Genomic DNA, 20,456 nt, shown 5'->3' on the forward strand with positions numbered 1-20,456 from the left:
AATATGAATATGGCACACAAGGAATCAAACAAGACAACCACAAGTCAAGAAGAAAATTCTTAAAAAGATCATCTTGTTGGGTCTGTTAGCCTGTCTTCCTGTTTCCCAGCTCACTCAGCAGCAGAGCTCATTCAGTCAAAGATGACTTGACCTGCCCTCGTAACGTCACATTACCATTCTGCACAGCTGGCTTTTTATCCGGGCAAAAGAACACATGACACAGACCAACAGCGGGCCAACGGAAATCTATGAAAATACAAAGCAGCTCTGGGAAACAGAGTGTTTGAAAAGCACTCCAACACTTCTCCAGGCTCTATTATGACAACATTTCCAAGTAGAGTGCTAAGTTGTTTGACTCTTTAGGAAATCACAAGAGCGTATTCTCCTGAGGAAGACCAGTTATGTCTGTCTGAATCATAACTGGTCTGGAATGATTCTGTTTGAATCTTAGAATCTTAGATTCTAAGATTCAAACTTAGAATCTAAGTTATGCTTATTTATCTTATATGTATAATCTTGGCTGTGCCTGTGTCTGAAATGGCCATATTAAAAGGACAACATATATGATGCAGTCCATACTGCACAATGAACTAAATCAAATGCATTTCTGAAATGCATTTCAGAAAAAAAGTGTAAATATATGAAAAGCTTGGAAGTGGCAGAGCTAACTGCTAAAAATAGAAGGATCAAATGGATCAAGGAAAATATTGCTGCAGCATATAAACACTCATGTTAAAACCTTAAAAGGATACATTCCAGAAAATCCTCCGCTTGCACTTTGTTCACTAAACTCTTTGCAAGTAGTGGAGACAAATGCCATAACAAGCTTTTACCTACAATGTTGATATGCTGCTTCTACAAAGCATCAACATCCCTTCAGTCACATAAAGCATTCATCATTTATGAAATGGTACTGTACATTATGCTCTGTCAAAAAATATATATACAGGTTGCTTAAGAAAACATTAAATAGTGTCAAAATAATAATAATTGTGATTCTCTATTGCAATCAAGAAAACAACACCAGTGAATTCATATCTGGAAAAGTCAGGTATGGAGCACAAACTGTATGTGGTGTGGAAAAATATACCTTTTGCTCTTTTTCCAAGACAGCTGAAAGCAGAGAAAACATTGCTGTTTAAAATTAAAAAGCTGCACATAGACTTACTTATGGGACCAAGGGCTGTGAACAACCCCTGCACAGGATAAAATAAAAGTAATAAAAAGAAGTCCAAACAAATTTATATGAGTTACTCTTCCCTACCTCCTTCTTCAGCAGCATTTTATTTTTAACTGCTCACAGCAGGGCCAATACAGTGGATTATTACTGCAGCAGCCAACAATATATTAAATAAAGCCTACTGGATTGTTCCTCTGTCTGCAATAATGTTCTTTTGAATTTTATGGTTTAAAAACAACTCAAAATGTCAGCTCGAATTCAGTGACTTCCCTTTGTTGCAGCTTAGTAAATATTCCCATTAGAGTGTAGTTAAAGGCATTTGGAATGTTAAGTGGGAATGAATCAACCAAACTCAACCCAACACTTACTGCAGACATAAATAAGAGGTGAAAAAAAATCCACAAAAACAACAGCAAAGAATCTCAAGAAAGCAAATTCAGCAAATGGTCATGCCCATGGGTTCCATACTTTCAGGCAGCAATTGAATTTGCATTAAAAGGAATCCTTATATTATGAATCCACTTTAGAACTTGTAAATTTGGATGGACTACCTCAAAAGGTATTTAATTCCCAAACTGTTGATGTGTTACTTTTGTTAGACCCCTGGAATCAAAGTTGAAGGTCTACAGTGAAATCACTCCTTGACCGCATCATTTCGGATCCACTGTGGTAGCTTTTGTGGAGATTTGCTAGCTCCTTCCAGTTGGTACTTTGTGACAGATAATTGGTTCTCAGTCAAATTTAAAGCAAGGAAATCAGGTAAATACTGAATATCATCATATCTAACAAGACGGCACAATCAAGGTATCAGTGGGTAATATGCTACCTATAGCAGTTACAGAAGTTTTGATCTTTTGTCCTTCTTTTCACTGTAATGGTGACTGCTAACTGCCAATATGGCTGATTCAATCTGTTCTGTGTTCTCCAACAATGCCTCAATATGCCAGACTGGATCGAGTCTACAGTTTCACACTCAAGATGGTAACTATTTATACTCATGAGCTGTTCTACAACAACACTTGGACAGGGTTGCACAGAAGAAAACACGTGATGTGTGATTATTATACAGAACTGCAAATGGCCTATTGTGTATACTTTCATTTGCATCTGATTTGTAAGTGTAGCCCAGACAGAACTAGGATGTTAAGTTCTGTAAAATCTATAAAAATAAATTCACCCATGGAAACCTGTCATTCTGTGGATTCACAAGTCAAGTTGTGTAACTGTGGCAAATGTGTCTTAAACTTACAAAGGCAACTATAGCATGCTACTCTGAGCTTACCTCTGGCTACGTGATCAGCAGTACATACCACAGGCCCACATCACCACATTTGACACTTTCAATACCTTTAGATACAAAAATGCTGAAAAACATTTATTAGCGATTAACCAGAAAGGCTGTCTGTTAACTTATTAAGGTAGTGGCTAGGGTTAATTAAAAAAATAAAATTGTAATGTTAATGCTGAAGATAAATCACAATTATTTATGTTGAAAAGGTGTTATTTTTCAGTTGAAGTCCTAGATTGATGCCAAGAAAATCTACCAGCAGTCACAGAGTGGCAGCCAACCTTAATAAATATATAAATATATATAAATATCTGATCAGCAACAAAAATATGGTGCCAGGTCTGTATCATGACAACCCCAATAAAAACAGTATACATTTGCCTACTGCTCCTTTTATAGGAGCTCAGTGAAATAAACTCTGTAATGGAGGAGTCTGCTGGAACACTACATGGACAAATTGTCCTTTTGTCACATACAGTATGTCTCCTTGTACAGTGACACAGTGTAAGCTGTCAACACTTGCACACCAGTATCACAAAGCTGCTTTCAGAGCACCTTTTGTGCTCAGGTTATTATTTATACATTGTGATTTAATCAAATGTAATTTATAGGGGTGGGGGGAAAAAAATCGATACTGTGTAGTATCGTGATATTTTGTTTGCTAATAATGTATCGATACAGGGACAGCAGAAATCGATATTTTGTTACAAAAAAAAGTTTTTGTGGACTGGAAAATTTTTTATTTAATGTAAAATTATATTTTGTTTTAATTTACTTTCAAATTCTTCAGTTGCTGAAGGGGCTGCATAGTTTTCATAAATTGCATAGTTCAGAATAGCTATAATTGTACCAGATGGTTGCATTCAGTTAAGTTGGACTAGACTGTAATACAAACCGTTCAGTTTGTCAACAATAAAACTGACTGAAATGAGAGAAAGACCGAGTGTGAGACTTTGATATTAGATAAAATGAATATTGATAAAGTTTACCTTTAGTACAGAATCTGAATATTGCAAAATATTTTTAAAAATTGCAATAATATCGTATCGTGCGTTAAGTATTGTGATAATATCGTATCGTGGGATGTATGGTGATTCGCACCTCTAGTAATTTAACTGTGCTAGCTGCAAATTAACTAAGTCGATTATACACTATATACACACATACTAATCAATATGTTTCCATATGTGATCATCTCAGTATATTTTAATGGCCATAAATATAAAAAAATGGATTCAGATTCACATATTGATCTCCAAAAGTTGATTCTGTTCATCTGGACGTAGCGTTTTCTGGGAGAAACGTTTCGTCACTCATCCAAGTGACTTCTTCAGTCTCAGCTGACTGCAGGTTTCCCCAATCTTATAAACAGTACATTTGCATAATGACTGAAACCAGCCCAGTGAAGGGACAGTGGGCTGGGAGGTCAGTTCCTTAATCATAATTATGCAAATTCTCATGACCATTGATCAACAACCACTGACCAAAACCCACTGATCAATGGCCATGAGTACCATTCACAGAGAGTTGGGGAATGGCTGCAATCACAGCATTGTAAGATGGCGAAAGATGTACCCTTAGGCCCCCTCCTCGATTCAGAGATGGTCTTTCCCTTTTCATGTAAATGAACTCAAATCAACTTTTGGAGATTTATTTTCCTGGATGATTGAGAATGCATCAAGACATTCACATATTGACCTGCTAAATTACTACAGATAAGTGGAACTGGAACTGTCAGGAGGGGTCATTGTGACCCCTCCTGCAACAACAACAGCAGTGACAGCAAAGATGTTAATTTCTTCAAGTTGTTCATTTTCATTTATTTGTCAAATTTTAATTAAGATTTGACAAAACAAGTATTTGAGATCACAATGTAATGTAATCCCTAAAAATATAATAAATAAGAGATGTACCAAAATAACTAACACACAAGTTAAAAAACTAATTTGATAATTTGTGACATTAAAATAAATACTGTACAAAAACAGAGTGCACACTGTGAGACAGACTGAACTACACATGCTCACAGACTACATCTTAAATTGACAGAGCTACAAAAAGAAAGAAACATTTAATTATTGTGAAAGTAACACAGTTAAAATTCATCATCTTGTCCAAATCTGCTTTGATCACCAAACCTGCAGCCTGTCTCCTCTGCTCCTCTGTCTGCAGCTTCACCTCCTCAGGCCTGGAACATTTTTGGCTGCTGTGCTCTGGATTTCACTCCATTTGCTCAGATTATTTCTGGTGTTAATGACAACTTCTCTTAAGTACACATTTACATTATAGATTGATTAAAAAAAGAAAAAAAAGAAGAAAAAAAGCTACTCCAGCTTCCCAATGGTGGAATGTCACAACTTTAATAGTGTTTTTTGTTTTTTTTTATGCTTTGGATATATTGCATATTGTGTCACCAAATGTATTAAACAGATATCAGATTTATTTACTTCCTAGACATTGGTCAGGCTCTGCAAGAAACAATTAAATGATACATTTAATTAGACATGGCAGCTTGACACAGTATGCTGCAATTAAACATGCCAACACTGCAGGATGCTGCTTAATTTCCTTCTGCTACCACAGATCAATACAGGCAGAAAAAAAACAAAACAAAAAACCCTTTTCCTGTAAACTCCAACCTAACATGCTCCGCTCTCCTTGTCTCCATCTTCACTGGACATAACACCTCAGTCACTTGTCACATTCCTGAGCAGATCCAGTTAAGTCTCTGGCATGTCACACAAGCCGAATAAGTATTTTAAAATGCAGCTATATTACCAGCCTGCCAATAGCATGAGTGGGAAAAATAATTCAAGGCCACATTACTACTTTTATCATAAAAAAAACAAATTCCATACACAAGATTCAGTTAGTAATTTTGCATATATGAGAAATGTACACACAGCCAGCATTTCTTCCTGAAACATGAAGTACACCCATCTCAACCCTGTAGATCAGTAAACTCTCGGTCAAATGTTCAAACACGTTTCCAACCATAGGAAGGTCTGGATAGGAGACCATGTAAAAACAAACAATGCACTTCAATTACATGCTGATTGATTTAAAATCCTCTGTACAGAAGTAGATATACACTATGTGTCACTGTCCAATAGCTCTAACTTTAGACATTTACTAGATTTTACTTGTTTGAAGGAGGCCACACATTTTAGAATTTGTTGAAAAGTCACTGTTTGGATCACAGGGGTGAGGACCACACACTGGGAAGAAGTTCAGGGATTTTCTAATCAAAGCAGATAAAGTAAGTATGTTAGCAGAGTTGCGGTACTTTGTTTCAGTTCCTTAACAATAATAAATTTGCGTCTGCCATAAAAAGAAAAAAAAGACTGTAAATGCAGAGGAATTAAACATATCTGCAAAATGTTCATGTCCAAGGCAACAGTCCAGAACAGAAATACACTGCACATATATTTAATCCAACAAGTGCGTAGGAGAGGGACAAACTGGTCCAATGCTGCAAACAGACTAATGTTAAATGTCTAGTCTGTCAAATCACTGGTCCAAAAACTAAAACTCATAAAAAATAAGCTGCTGTTCATCAGTTCCAAAGAAAAGGAACAACTGTTATAATCTAATACTGTTCAGTCTTCAAATATCTTCCCCTTTTATCTGCTAGCACAAAAATTCAATGTTGCAGTGCAGCAATCACTTCAAGTAACTGCTAGCTCTAGCTCCTTTCCAGTATTTCACAAGCCAGGGCAAATGTAGACCACAAGATTACCAAAGCTTTGCTTCTATTTTTGAAGCCTTTGTCCCACTGAATTGTAAAGACTGGCTAGATGGAAATACTTTCAATTATTACTGAGAGGCCAGATCGGCTTGCACTGTGTGACGTTGGCAGTCTTCCTACAAAGCACCTTGAACAGACAGGAGGCAGCGTCACTAAGGTAGCCAGTCAACCCGAAAGACTCATTAGAGTGAACAAAGATGAAAAAGGGAGAGAAACTACACAACCCATTTGTGGATTATAAATGAGTCTATAGTTGTTGCTTGCTTGTCAAGCTCCTGTGATTCGCTGAGGTCCAGTTACACATACCTGACACCAGCTCCAAGTCGCAGTTTGCTTACAGAGATCAGTGAAGGTGCAGTTTTTTATGAAATCACCACAGTGTAAGCTAAGAAACATTCTCTATGGAAATCAACAGTCATTTTCCCCCCAATATCAGCACTGACAATTTTAAATATTAAATGAATCCAAATGAATTAAAACAGACTGAAGGGTCCATTTTTGCACCGGAGTCAAGATAAGTGCTACCCAGCACCACAGGCTCAAAATAAAGGATGAGCACCTTGGGGGATTGGGGGTGCTGACTTGGCACCATTTATTCATTTGTGCTTGTAACAGGAAACATAGCTACACTGTGTCCAGGTCCCTCCAAACAGGAGGGAAAAAAAAAAAAAGAGGTCCAGTGTATTCCATTTATGAAATGCAGGTAAATACACCCTTTTTGCCTTCCTGTGTTATTTCTGTGTGTTTACTTATACACCTAAACAGGTTTATGTTGCGCTTGTGCCCTTTGTTTCTGCCAGTTTAGAGTATATTATATGGGCATAAATAAATGAATGTAAACAAAGACATGTGCTGTGTGTTTGAGTCTGTTGGAGCAACATAACCCAAGTGTCCTTCCAAAATAGCAGAAAGAAAGGTCACCTTATGCAATACTTTTGGCATCCAGCTAATAGTAATGGTGCTGCAATTTTATAAAAATGAGCCAAATGAGCCTTCAAAATTAAATTATTTAAAAAAAAATAATTTAATTTTGGGGGGAATTTAAATTTAATTTAAATTCCCCCCAAGTAGGCATTTATACTTACAAATGACTTGGACCCCAAAGTCTGCTGACCTGTCAGTGATAAATGGGACCCTTCTACAGAATGCTTGCAGTGTTTTCTGTACGTGACAGGCTTGAAGTTCAATAATCACACACACACACACACACACACACACACACACACACACACACACACACACACACACACACACGCACACGCACACACACACACTCTAATTCAACCTTTTTTAAAATTAAAAAAAGGGTGCAGATTGTATGTGATGACATACAGGTAGAAACAATGGAGTATTATAACTTCAAGCTTGACCATAGAAAGCTCAAGGTTATTGAATGAGGGAGAAGCCAGCAAGGACATGTATTTTTCTTAGTATGTAAATTAGGGTATTTGGAGATCATGGTGTGGATATAAAAGCACACCTCTTTGGAAGAATAAGAACAGTTTTATAGGATTTATGCATTTTTTCAGTAGTATATTCAACAGAAAATGTAAAAACTCCTACACATCCAGCTTGTTATTCAGGGCTGTGACGAAAAAAAGAAAGAAAAGAAAAAACCCACACCACATTACTGTAGCAATACAATAACAATAGCTTTTAAACTTAGCAATTAAACTTTAAGGAGAAATGCCAACGTTTTAATAAAGATGCTACTCTTAAAAATGTAGGTTTAAGGTCACTGGAAGATCTATAAAAAAGCCAAGTAAGTGAGTTTAATTACTAAGCAATAAATAACAGAAAACCTTGTTTGTGGAAAGGGAGTGAAATTCTCTAAGGACTGTGGGAAACTGACCTTGGTAAAATAAATTGCACACAGAACAAGATGATCGGATCTCATTCATCCACAACTGTGCGCCGGCACACGTGAGTGCGTGAACAGCTTCGAATTCTCTTGTAACAAAGAATGAGAGCAAGGACAGCACTGACTCCATTTCCTACTGATGTCCTTCTTGTACACAGTGTTATGTAAATTTATACACTAATCCAGCCATCATAAGAGTTTCTATACAAACAAAAGCTCTGTTAGAAATGAAAAAAAAGAAAAAAAAAATCAGGTCAGTCAAATGTCATTCTTTCAATTAACAGACTGGCTGCTAGTGTTGTTACTATGCATCTCTAAAACAATTAGACAAATCTGAGAATATACTGTAAATAAACAGGTCGCAATTACTGTGATGGTGTCATTCTATGATCTGTATGGGTTTGAATGCAGGCTATCCCAAAAACTGCAAATTTTTCCTTTCACTTTAATTTCAGTGTAACCTGACTTTTTATAGTCAAAGGAACCTGTGTGAGCAGCAACTCTAATAAAATTAGGAAAAAACTGAACTAATCTGACAACAAAGCCTTTAATTCATGTAGAGTGCTCCTGTCTCAGAGGTTTCCCTAAAGTGTATTAGGAATGTTATGAATGATAACTCTGACTATGTTACAATTAATAGAAAAAATATGGTTCCCAGTATAATCAGCAGAGTTTTGGTTAGGTCAGTCTCACGGTTGTTGGTATGCAGCAGCCCATCTTAACACTCTGAAACAGATAATGTCAGCTGAATTGTCAGTGCTTAGCTAGCAAACAAAGGTAGTGGATGACAGTCTCTGGGGGTTGCAGCAGTCAAACAGAATCAACCTACTGTGACATTACTGTAATATTTGTTGCTCCAGCTAGGCCAACATAACGACCATGAAGTTAGCCTCTGGGGGCTTCTGCCCAAGTTGTTTCCATTCTTGGCATACAGCAGCTGACTTGCCCCCCACACAATATAAGCAGAGTTGCTAAGTAGTGCAATAAACACTCAGCACCAGATTGACAGTGGACAGTGAAGGTAAAGTCAATTAAACTTGGTTTGTGTGGTACTCGCCAGGTAGGTTGTCTCAATCAACTTCGGAAAGTATTCACACTTCTATGGATTTATCTTGTCCAACTTTTTATGCTGTTTCTTTACATAATCCCACACTGACAAAGTGATGGTGACTACAAATGATTTTTTAATCCCTTTTTGTTGGACACTTGAAATCTTTGCAGTGTAACAAACATGTACTACATCCTGAACTATGTGCTATGGTACAGTGTGAGGCATTACTCTTTTACAGAAAGGAACTCATGGATAGCAATATGTACTGTACAGAAATGGTAAGGTTTCTGCATTGTTTAATAAGGGGCCTCTCACCTTGGTGGTGTCATCATGGGAGCGTTGATAGCGTTTCCATCTGCAACCATAGATCCCAGTGATGCATGACAAACAAAGCTGGCGCTCATAGACTTGGAGGGGTTGGTGTTTCACCATGCTCCTTCAGTCAGTCCGGCTTCCAGAGCTCTAACATCCCACTGGCTGCGAAGGATCCTGTGAGAAATTACAAACAGCGTTAATATTGAAGCAAACAATGCAGCAACAAATTGTTGAAACCACAAAGGCTGTGTTTGACAACCCATGGAACAAATGGAGTAACATGTCTGGCACTTTAATAGAAAACACATGCTGCCTTGAAAAGCTTGTCCTGATAAAAAGCACAGCTTCAAATTAAGACCTTGTGCATGTTTCCAATGACAACTGGGACTGCTGGCAGCTTTTCATCAATATGATCAAGGAAAAAACATGGCAAAGAACATTGGTAAGGTAATTATCTATTGAACATCACATTCAAGTACATGAATATATCACCCACTTATAAAAGGTCTGGGACAAGGCAGCGTGCAGGCACCACTTCTCCCATTAATCAGGCCAATATGAGGAAATGCAAAAGCAATACCAACAAGTGTACATGTAATAATACAACTGTGACATTTTAGAAAAAACCTTTCAACCTCTGGGAAACTTTAAAAAGGTCAAAATGTCAACTAAACCTCCAGGTAAAGCAACATGATTGTCCTCACTACCACTTTATTCTTTTATAATGTGCTATAAAAACAGGGGGTCTCTGCATCATTTGGCACCTTATCTGAAAGTCTTACACTGCCAGCACTCACTATTAATAAGGCTACAAACCATGGTGTAGTAGCAAGGCACATTATACTTCAGAAGAAAAAAAAGTCTTGATTTTCCTTTCATCCTTGTCTGATGTCGTTTTAGTAAACATGGTAGGCAAGACTAGTCTGTGTTGTGTGTGAATAACTAGAGTTATGAGTAATCCTCACCAATGAGCCTGCTGCTGATTCAGCACCAACACTTTGTAATCAGCTATAATAACAATAATGATATTACAGCGGTGCGGACTGTTATCACAAGTTTACCTCACTCTCCAGGGACACGATGGAGCCTGTTGTGCTGCAGCTGCAAAACACACATCAACCAAATCTGGGGTTGAAAGTGCAACTTTGTGTTTTCAAAGCAGCAAATGATGCATACATAATGGCAGGGTGAACAAGCCGTGTCGATGAGAGGCAAACAAACATGAATAAGAGGCTACAGCGAGATGCAGACTTGCTTCTAGCCAGTTATATTCCTTTTTCCTTGCAGCGGTTGCTAGTGTGTAGCGTACTTGCATCTGATGTTTCAGAGTAATTCTGCACTCTTCCTGCTGTAATCAGGCTGTCTCAGTCTCTGGACAGCTGCTCATTAGCATCTACAGCATGGGCCACGTTTCCTGTTATTAGTGAAACTGCTCTGAAAAGGGTGGGCTAGACCCAGGCAATAATGAATCTAGCTCACCCCAGCAGGACCGCAAAGACGGTCAGTCAGTGTGTTATAAATGATTTGTGGGTTAAAATGAAAAGTGTTAAATGTAACTTCTCCAATGCAGCAGCTTTGTTTACAAGCCTTTTGTATAAGTATTATATATTAACAAGCCAAACATTTTTTCATAAGAAAAAAAAAAAAATCTGTACTTTTACAGGACAGTTAGTCATGCTAAAGGTTATCTACTGTCTGAAGATCTGTACTTGTCAAATTCATTGCTTGTACTGTGTTGAAGAAATGAATATCAATTCACTGATACTTGCACAGTTAATATAATTACTCAGTGACTGATATAAAATTATTGCTCTAAAATAAAACCAGGCATAGAGATCACATGATTACAAAGACTCACTTCTTGTGTCCCAACACAATGCACAGGTGTGTTCATTAATCACCTTATACTGCACCAGTATATTGGCCAACATCAAACTACTTTGTAGCCAGCCTGACTGCTGCAAAGCAGCCTAAGGGATTTAGACCTTGGTCAGACTGAGCACTATTTCATGCTGCCATGGCCATTATAAGTGACAGTTCTTCTCAAACCATGTCCTCCAAGTTGAAAGAGATCAGAGCCTTGTAAGGACATGATTAGGAGTATAATTACGGAAAAATATCTACAAATCTGCCAAAACACTAATGGCATAAAAATCCTCATTTTGAGCCAGCAAAGAGTCTGACATGTTTGATCGTGACATTAAAAAAAAAAGAAAAAAAGAAAGTGAATTGCCACCTGCCTGCACATTAAAGCCAATGTGTTGTCATCAGGGGTGCAGCAGTAATGTTAACAGAGAGCCAGACAGAATACTTGCTATTCTGGCCAGACTCTGGAGGGGTGTACATACAGATAATGTGGCCTTAACGTAAGACGTTTGGCTTCTTCGTGGACCCTCACACAATCTTCACTTGACCACTTGCTACTCTGCGTCATTGTGTGTGTGCGCACAAATGCACAAACACATTGAAATGAAACTAAAAAATGTCTCAGGTTCTTTTACTGGCACGACACATCAAGTCTGTTTATAAACAAACAAAAGGGTCCTAATTGATAAACAGTTTTGAAACATGCAGCCCTATTTTTTTTCCTTAACAAAAAAAAAAAAAAAAAAAAAAAAAAAAAAAAAAAAAAAAAAAAGGACATTAATCAGTAGAGAGTCATGTGAGGAAAAAAGTCTGACATTAAACAGTCTTTAACCTACAAGCTTATGAGTACAATCTCATAAGCAGAAATAGCGTAGGTCATATGAGTGAATCCCATGTGTCCCACCTCCTGCATGTTTTTGTTAAACCACAGTATTTCTAGTAGTGAGAGAGAATGCAAATTGGATTATGTCCCATTGTGTGATACACATGAGAAAGGATCCTCTCACATGCCTCAACTCACTGCCCAAACACTTTCTAAAGTTGATGTGGAAAAATTGCAGTAATAAGCAGCTTTAGCTGAAATCAGGCACAGTGTAGATTGGTCAAAATGACAAAAAAAAGCATCAAAATCAAAATTCAGCTCAGCTCTTCAGTGAGGAAAACACACACACACACACACTTTTGACATCTTCAAAATGTCAGCTGGGGATTGTAACAAAAACCCACAGCGGTTTGGAGTTTCAGTTCAGTTAGTGGAATTACACAGTCCAAGCACCAAAGACTCAAAACAAACAAATGATTTTAATTAATATTTTTTTAAACGAACAGAAGTCAAACATTTCGGGATTCTGAAAAGAGCTGCTTTTCACATTACTGCTGCCGACACTGGAACAAAAAACAAATATGGATTTATGTTTGGGCTTGTCGACCAAGCCTTTAAGACAGGAAAACAAATGTGAAGCTGACACAGCAAAGTTTGGTGTGATCAAAAAGGCAAACTAACAAACACTTTCAGCACTGTCATGCCATCTCTTTGTTGACATAATGTTCCAACCGGTTGCCACAGAAACACCTCCATGTTGTTACAGGAAAGGCTGATGTCATAACTTGTTTACCCCCAAAAGCTTTCATTCATGAAAGTGTTACATCCACTTGTACTCTCAAAGTCAAAAGAATATTACACGCTATAACTACTTTAGTTGAGATAAACATCAAACGGGCCTTTATAAGTTCACCTATTTGATGAGCAGCACCGTGAGCACAGATTTGTCACCTTAAAATGGAAGGCTTATGCATTTTTCACTTCGGGGTTAAATACCCCCATCGCTCATCTCCTCAAGGCTGAATAAAAGAAAGAAATGCTCTTCCAATAATCCCTTTATCAGCATAATGTCTTAGCAAAAACTCATCAGCCAAATACAGCCCAGTGGACACAATTCTTAAATAACACGCAATGAATTAGTGAAGCCTAGTTAATTACAACACGAGTCGTGATGTTCACCACAGACTGAATACATGTTCAGCCAAGACTGGAGCTACACTATCATATTTTGCCAACATGGATGTGACACCTCTGACCACAGTAGGTGTGGAAATGTAACCACCATAAGCAGTGTGGGCTGCTCTGTCACAGTGACTCACTGAGTCACAGACACAACAACCGAGCCACAAAAACTGAAACTTTGATTAAAATCTTTCAAAAATTGCACAGTAAGAAGAACAGAGCTTTCTGCATATTTAGCAACACATCAGAAGAATAGAGCAACTTTTCAGATCCTGTCACCTAAATGGCCTCATTCTGGACTCAAACAGATTAGGCAGCAAAGTCAACAAGTGCTCAAAGCTTTCGTCACACGAGAAGCAGACTTCCTGCCCTTACTGTCTGTCACAAGGTGTCTGAACTTGTGTGGAGAGGAGGAGAACATGAGAGGGGTGCATGGAAAAACCCCTAAACAGCTTTTACCATCTTCTTTTCTGCTGCCTCATTTCCTCCAATCAGAAGTACACCCAGAGAAAACAGTCAGCAGGGGAGGAAATGCTTCAGCAGTTTCCCAGCAGAAAACATCGTCTTCCTTTGGTCAGGGAACTGAAAGAGACCAAGCAGCAGAGAACTGCACGACCAAACGCAAACCTGCTAATTGTGAATATTATATTCTTAAAAAGATACTTCACAAAAAAAAAAAAAAGAAAAAAAAAAAAAAGGGGGGGGGGGGGGTGTTGCCTCTACACATCTGCTGCAAAGTAATCAAGACCAGAAAACAAAACAAGATAACTAGTGAGGATGGACCTGCTGAGAATGCAGAGAAAATGCTCACTCAAACTTTTCAGTAGATGACCCAAGGGTTACATACATAATGAAACAAGAGGAGGTCCAGGAAGTTCTGACAATGCAAAAACTGCAGCTGCATGTCATGTTCCAATACTCTGACATGCTTATTGAGATGTGCAATAGATACCTAGTAACTGAGCTCCATGGAGACTTTGCTAATGGGTGATAAAGCCTATTATAACAAGCAAAGGGAGAGCACTGACATCAAAGCTGTTAAAGCTAGTTCATTCTAGAGGTCTTTTATTTAGGCCACGGAAGATCAATTGCGCTTCACACAACATTTCTGACACCCTCCTTTTCTTGTGTTTAATATAAACAAATCATTATTGCTGCTTACTGTTAAGAAAACCCCATGACTTCCTGTGCACTTTAATGACAGACCTGCATCACAAGATTCCAGTGTTTACCACATCTGATTCACAGGTTAACAGTGCAATGCTGTTCACATTTATATATTTATTAATAATAAAAATAATGATTAATCAATCAATCTTTATTTATAAAGCACTTTTCATACAAAAAAAAAAAAAAAATTTAGCACAAAGTGCTTTACATGGTTAAAAGCAGTCCCCCCCCACACCCACACACACACACACACTTAAAAAGTAAAATTGGACTGGGTACGCATGAGCCAAGTGAGGAAACACTATCATGGGGAGCCGTCTGCACCGGAAGCCGGTCACAGACTGCAGCCTCCAGGCTGGGCACACAGCAGGAGGGAGGCAAAGAAGCCCCCCAGCCAGGCTGAGAGGACCCCCAGAGCCCCAGCAGCCACGGTCGATCACAGCCCCCGTGCAGAGAGCGCCCTCCGAGGAAACACTGGAGATATGACACAATAGGATATATACTGGGTAAAAAGATAAAATAAATAAGAACGGGATACAATATAAATATAAATATAAATAGAGTAAGAAGATTAAAAAATGAATAAGAATAAAATCAATAAATATTAGGTAAAACCTAAATTAACAATAGAATATCAGGATAGAATAAATAAGCGTAAAATAAATAAACTAGATTAAAGTAGAAACAATATAAAGCCAAATAGTTCCCTGCATTACACTGCATTGAAACCTCTGCAAGTCTTAAATTGCCTAATGTAAAGATCAGCCAGGTTATGTGACATCTGAAAAGATGCGCACGCGCACGCACGTCAAATTCCTATTACCGTGAGAAAGAGGCTGGTGAGTTTCCTGGGAAACCAAAAATCTGGAGACATGTTAGAACAGGCCAGTTGACTGACTGTTTAATTTCTGTGTTTATGCCCATGAGTATGTAAACCAACTGCAAGGGGAAAATAACTCCAACCAACAGATTCTGGTACATTGTGATTAATGTATAAAGATATTAATTAAGACTGCACAACATGCATTAGTAAGACAATAACAGCACTTGGCTAAGAACAACAGTTACACTTTAGTAATGATTTACAAGTACTTTTCATCCTTAGCACTCCTTAAGATAAAAACACGTGTGTAGTGTGACAGAAGGTTCACCAATAGCTGGTGAATGTATTTACTTGGTATCATTTAGTAATTGTGGGCAAACATACTAAATCATAAAAAAATAAAAAAGGAAGCAGATCTCATTTCAGCTGGGACACGAAAGGTCATTTGAAGTCAGCATGGTGACCTCAAGCCTATTCCTTCATGTATTCATGTGAATAAATGCAGTTTCACCTATAAGCAAAGGCCTATGGCTGTTGCATATTCAGTAACATGCTTCAGTGTTCACGCTCCCCTAGTGCTCTCAAGCTTATGATATCAAGATGAAGAAACAAAAAACAAATGCAAAGCTGCATATTCAACACATAAGTAGAGAGTCGCTGACGCCAGAACATTCTGGCCTGAGAAAAGAAGAAAACAGCACAAACAAAGCTCAAATAAAGGCTCTTTGAGGTTTTTCCTGCTCATGACCAACATTTTGAACAAGTCATAATTTTCCATTAATGTACCCCAATTTTGAAACAGACAGAATTATTAAATTAGGTGAATAGAATTAGGAGGACTTTGGAAAATGTATTATAATCATATAGCAGTTAAACAGGACATGTTAAACAGCACGACAGTCTGAGAGTTTGTTGTCAAGGTGAAAGCAAAAATTAATGCGCTGACCAGAGATACTGTCAGTAACATTTGGTGATTAGTAATAATGATATGCAATGTGAAGTTGCAGGCGCTTAGGTACACTTATTACCCTTCACACGCATATGAACTTAAGTCTCTTTTCTTAATCCATAGGGTTTAATATGGTGTGGGCCTACACTTTGCGACTATAACATCTGCAACTCTTCTTATGACTTGCTGTTGTTCCCAGTTCCTTCCATTTTGTTATGCCACCAACAGTTGACTGAGTAGAGGGAAAATTCATTCATCACAACTGGACTTGTGGTGGCCTCCTATCATGGCATCATGCTGGAATTCACTGAGCTCCTGTGAGCGACATATTCCTTCGTGACTGGACGCGATTGGAATGAATGGCCAATGATTATTTTTCACTGTTGTCCAACTGAGTTTAACAGATGAAGGCAACACAGCATTTTTCTGTAATAAAGCCTGAGATTTAAAAGACCAGCTCCAGAGCTGAGCTAATTCGGAGTATTACTTTGGCTGAAAGTCAGATAGAGGACGTATTGAAAGAAGGGATTCATTTCAATCATTTCAGCAGCAAATAGAAGAATTAGTAGAGGCAGTGGGGGGTGGGGTGCAAAAACATTCAGACAATGCAGTGCTCTTCAAACTGACAGCTCATCAATCTGCAAAAATATAGGTCAGCAATAATCAGATGAAAAATAATTGATTTAATCACAGTCCATCAGTGTCTCTTAATTAGAACACTGAAAGCGGAAAGAGGAAGCGACATTATTGTCATTACATTATTTGAGCAAAACAAGGGAGCACAAGCACAGAGAAAAATCTCCCCACTTAATTCAGGGCGGGCAAAACAAGGTGTTAAGTGGGTCAAGTGATGCATCAGTAAACGGGTCAAGTAACGTTCCATTTTTTTTTAAAAACGTAGGTAAGAATAAGGAGTGGGCTTTAGCTGCAGTATGAAGCGTCCTACATGGCCTAAAGGTGACCTAATAGTAGAATATATATGGAAAGCACGCCACCTAAACACCCGTTTTTATCCACACTTTGAAAGAACCAAATATCGAAAAGAAACATCTCAGTCAACCTTGTAGGATTTGAACTCCTTCCTGTTGTGATGTGACAGTACCGTCCTCTCATCTGCCTTGCAACTGGTTAGGCAGCTGATTGTTTGTGGGTTTGGATAATTACCACGTTAAAATAAAGATCACACCGACTCCTGTCTCCTTAATGTATACATGCACTGTGCTTTCGCATCAACCTTAGGACAGCATGTGATTTCAGATGTCTTGAGGATGAGGAGGAACATCCAGAATAGGAGGTCAATACCACAGAACAGTGTCAAGCTCTGAAGAGCTATGAGGATGGAGTTTTATGACTGTGTCCAGGATACGCACACAAAAATTCACAAGAACTCCAAACTTCAAAGTTAAATATTGTGGTTTCATGTGGCAAATGTAAAAGTGCTGAAATGCTTTTAACAACTATCAAGTAGATGTACCATCTACCACATTCCCCATCTCAGTTTAACATATTAGCATGCTAAAATCTACCAATAAGTAAAAAACAAAGCATGACTCAGTGTAATGGTAACATAATAATGGTATGCTAAATGAGTCAGAATAGCTAAAGTGACTATATTCCATCTTGAGGAGAACGAGAACATGTAAGCTAGACTAAAGTGGCTTTACACTTGAAGAAAAGTGTCAGCATTATGGTGGCTCAAAAAGAGAACAAGAAAAGAACAAGTGGGTAAAAACATCTCTACACAAACACAGCTTGTGTGTTTTAAAAAAGGAAAGAAAGCAGCAACAAAACTGCAGAACTATAAAGGATGCTTTGGGAAAGGCAAAGGAAAAGAACAAGAGTGTGTTGTTTCTTTTGTCAAAGTTTGCTTGCAGTGTATGACATCTGGATCCCATCTTATATGAAGCAGAGTGACTTATAAGCAGCTTTACAGTCTCACTTTCATCTGGATTTAATCAAAGCTTCGATAATGAATGAAAGCCAGGCTTTAAGGTTCTGTGCCCAGCATGTAGAAGCTTCCATTAAATAGAATGTTTCAGCTTTCAAAGATAACATTAATTCATTAAAATGACCCGTGAGCCTAGTAATGAAAAAGGAAAATATATAAAGTTATTCTTGAATAACTCTCCTCTAATGCCTAGTGATAAGGTAATAGTCCATTTACTGCATCTGCAAAATGTACTGTGAGAAAGGAGCCAAAGGCAACAGACATCCAGTTGTGATGAGCACTTTTCAGCCTGGGAATATTTCTTTTAGGCTTTCTTTTTTTCTTAACAATTTATAATATTATTCAGCTTGCAGTATCACCACTTTAAAGGTTTCAGAACTGATACCGTGACCTGGAACATAAACAGCTGACAAGGATGTCCATGCCATGCAGAGATAATACTCTTGTTTGGTGGTACAGACCACACAATTAGCTTAGTTCACTCAGACCTCTTCAGTCACTGTGTTTTTCCACAGGGAAGCAGGAAAAGAAAAAAAAAAAAAAGTAGTTGGACTACAATGTGGTATCAAGGTGCCATCTGTAAGTCTGCACGGGGCCCTTCTCCACCATCTGTGTGTTGACATCACACCCGTCTCTGTCCTCCACTGTGACTGCCATCTGAAGCTGAGAGGCAGGAACAAGCAAGCCAATGCCACCATGGTGGTGAACATTTAGCTGCTTTAATTTGGGATGATTAAACATAGGTGACATAACTACTTTGCAACAAGAAATAAATGGAAAACACTACTGAGTTTTCATCCAATAAGATTAGATGATAATTTTAGATTAGATGATAACCTGAGGCACTAAAGATATGAAAAGAAATGTACATTTTGTTTTTGCTTGCACATGACAAAACAGACTTCCGTCAAGAAACTACAATTGCCTTTTTCAAGGGGAACATTCAGCTCTGATAAAATAACGTGCCGTTTTGGGCTTTGAACAGAGCTCAATTCGTAAACTAGGAAAGACGGTGCACCAAAGCCCCCAGTCTTCCTCTGGGAGTGAAGGCCAGGATAAAATTCACTTGATGAGTAGTTCTCGTCTTAATTTCTTGTCTGTTGGGAATTGGAGGATGCAAACACAGTTAGTCCCATCAAGAAGTTGGAGAATTCACAGAAAGCCGTTATTGAGACCTACACAGATCCTTCCATACTTGTGTATGTTCAAAGCTTAACGATGGTGAGAAGTCACAGAAATTTTCTCTGGAAATAAGATGGCACGTAGGAAAGCAGAAGTTTTCTGAATTTTCTGTCGGGCCCTTTAGCAGCCTCTTATTTAACCAGAATTCATCAAAAGCTATAGTTAATGAAGTGGCTTCATGACATGTCCGCGTAACAACAGGATGTTGCTACTTGCATTCCAAATATCAATGCTTGATTTGACTTTTCTGCAAATGCAAATCTGCTAAATAGGTAATCTGACTATGTCACCATCCAGAGCTGGTACAAACCATGTTTATGTCTAAATATAAGGGAAACAACTACAGATTCTTGTGATGCTTGTGCATTTCAAACTTGTTTAAAAAATACATTTTTATTACCAGTCAACTACAGTTCCATAGCAAGCTACAACAGGCAAAAACCTCACAAACTTCCAACCCAGCACAAATTCCACCCTTGGGTTTGCCAACATGTGCTCCATTACAGACAGCAAGTCTGTTCAACAATGGGGGGGAAACACCCAGAAATGTGAGGAAAAATTGGTTGCAATATGAAGTGCTATGGAAATTATAGTCTTCTGGATGTATCACATACAGCTTTGTACAAACAGTGTTTCATTTTTCCCCCTAAATCTAAATCCTAATCCAACTTAGTTATCCATTACATTTGCATTAAACATTTGCTATAGCTTCAGTGAGTAAACAAATGAATGACAACATTTTTCCCTATGGGTACTATGAGTTCAGAGTATACACTTTGATATGTGGTTTCCTTCTAGCTTTACAGCACCAATGACATTTTCCTTTCTTCTCTCATATATGGAGCTTTCAGATAATACATCCTACATCTCAGCTACTGATGATATTTGGCATATTTTCTGACAGGGAAATATAACCAAACAGACAAAGTGTTTAGCTTTTCACTGCAACTTTACACAGAGCAGAGCTCCAACACATAAAACTTGAAAGCTTCTTTTAAAAGCTCTAAATATTTCTAACTCTCTCTGTGTGTGTGTGTGTGTGTGTGTGTGTGTGTGTGTGTGTGTGTGTG

The 20,456-nt window shown here is 38.1% G+C and overlaps 1 protein-coding gene across 10 annotated transcripts in view; it reads right to left on the reverse strand.

Annotated features, from left to right (window-relative positions):
* gdpd5b (glycerophosphodiester phosphodiesterase domain containing 5b) overlaps nucleotides 1-20,456 on the reverse strand; it is a 41,076-nt gene that overhangs the window by 17,213 nt on the left and 3,407 nt on the right. For all 10 annotated transcript variants that reach the window (XR_014877917.1, XR_014877918.1, XR_014877919.1 and 7 more), the window contains exon 2: nucleotides 9,444-9,617. Coding sequence is in view for 4 of the 10 variants with exons in the window: in XM_085184644.1 (XP_085040770.1) it covers nucleotides 9,444-9,560 (117 nt within the window). In the remaining 6 variants the exon portion in view is untranslated. The remainder of the gene's footprint in view (nucleotides 1-9,443; nucleotides 9,618-20,456) is intronic.

Source organism: Neolamprologus multifasciatus, chromosome 14 (assembly GCF_963576455.1).
Source record: "Neolamprologus multifasciatus chromosome 14, fNeoMul1.2, whole genome shotgun sequence".
In the NCBI taxonomy this organism is placed as follows: Eukaryota; Metazoa; Chordata; class Actinopteri; order Cichliformes; family Cichlidae; genus Neolamprologus; species Neolamprologus multifasciatus.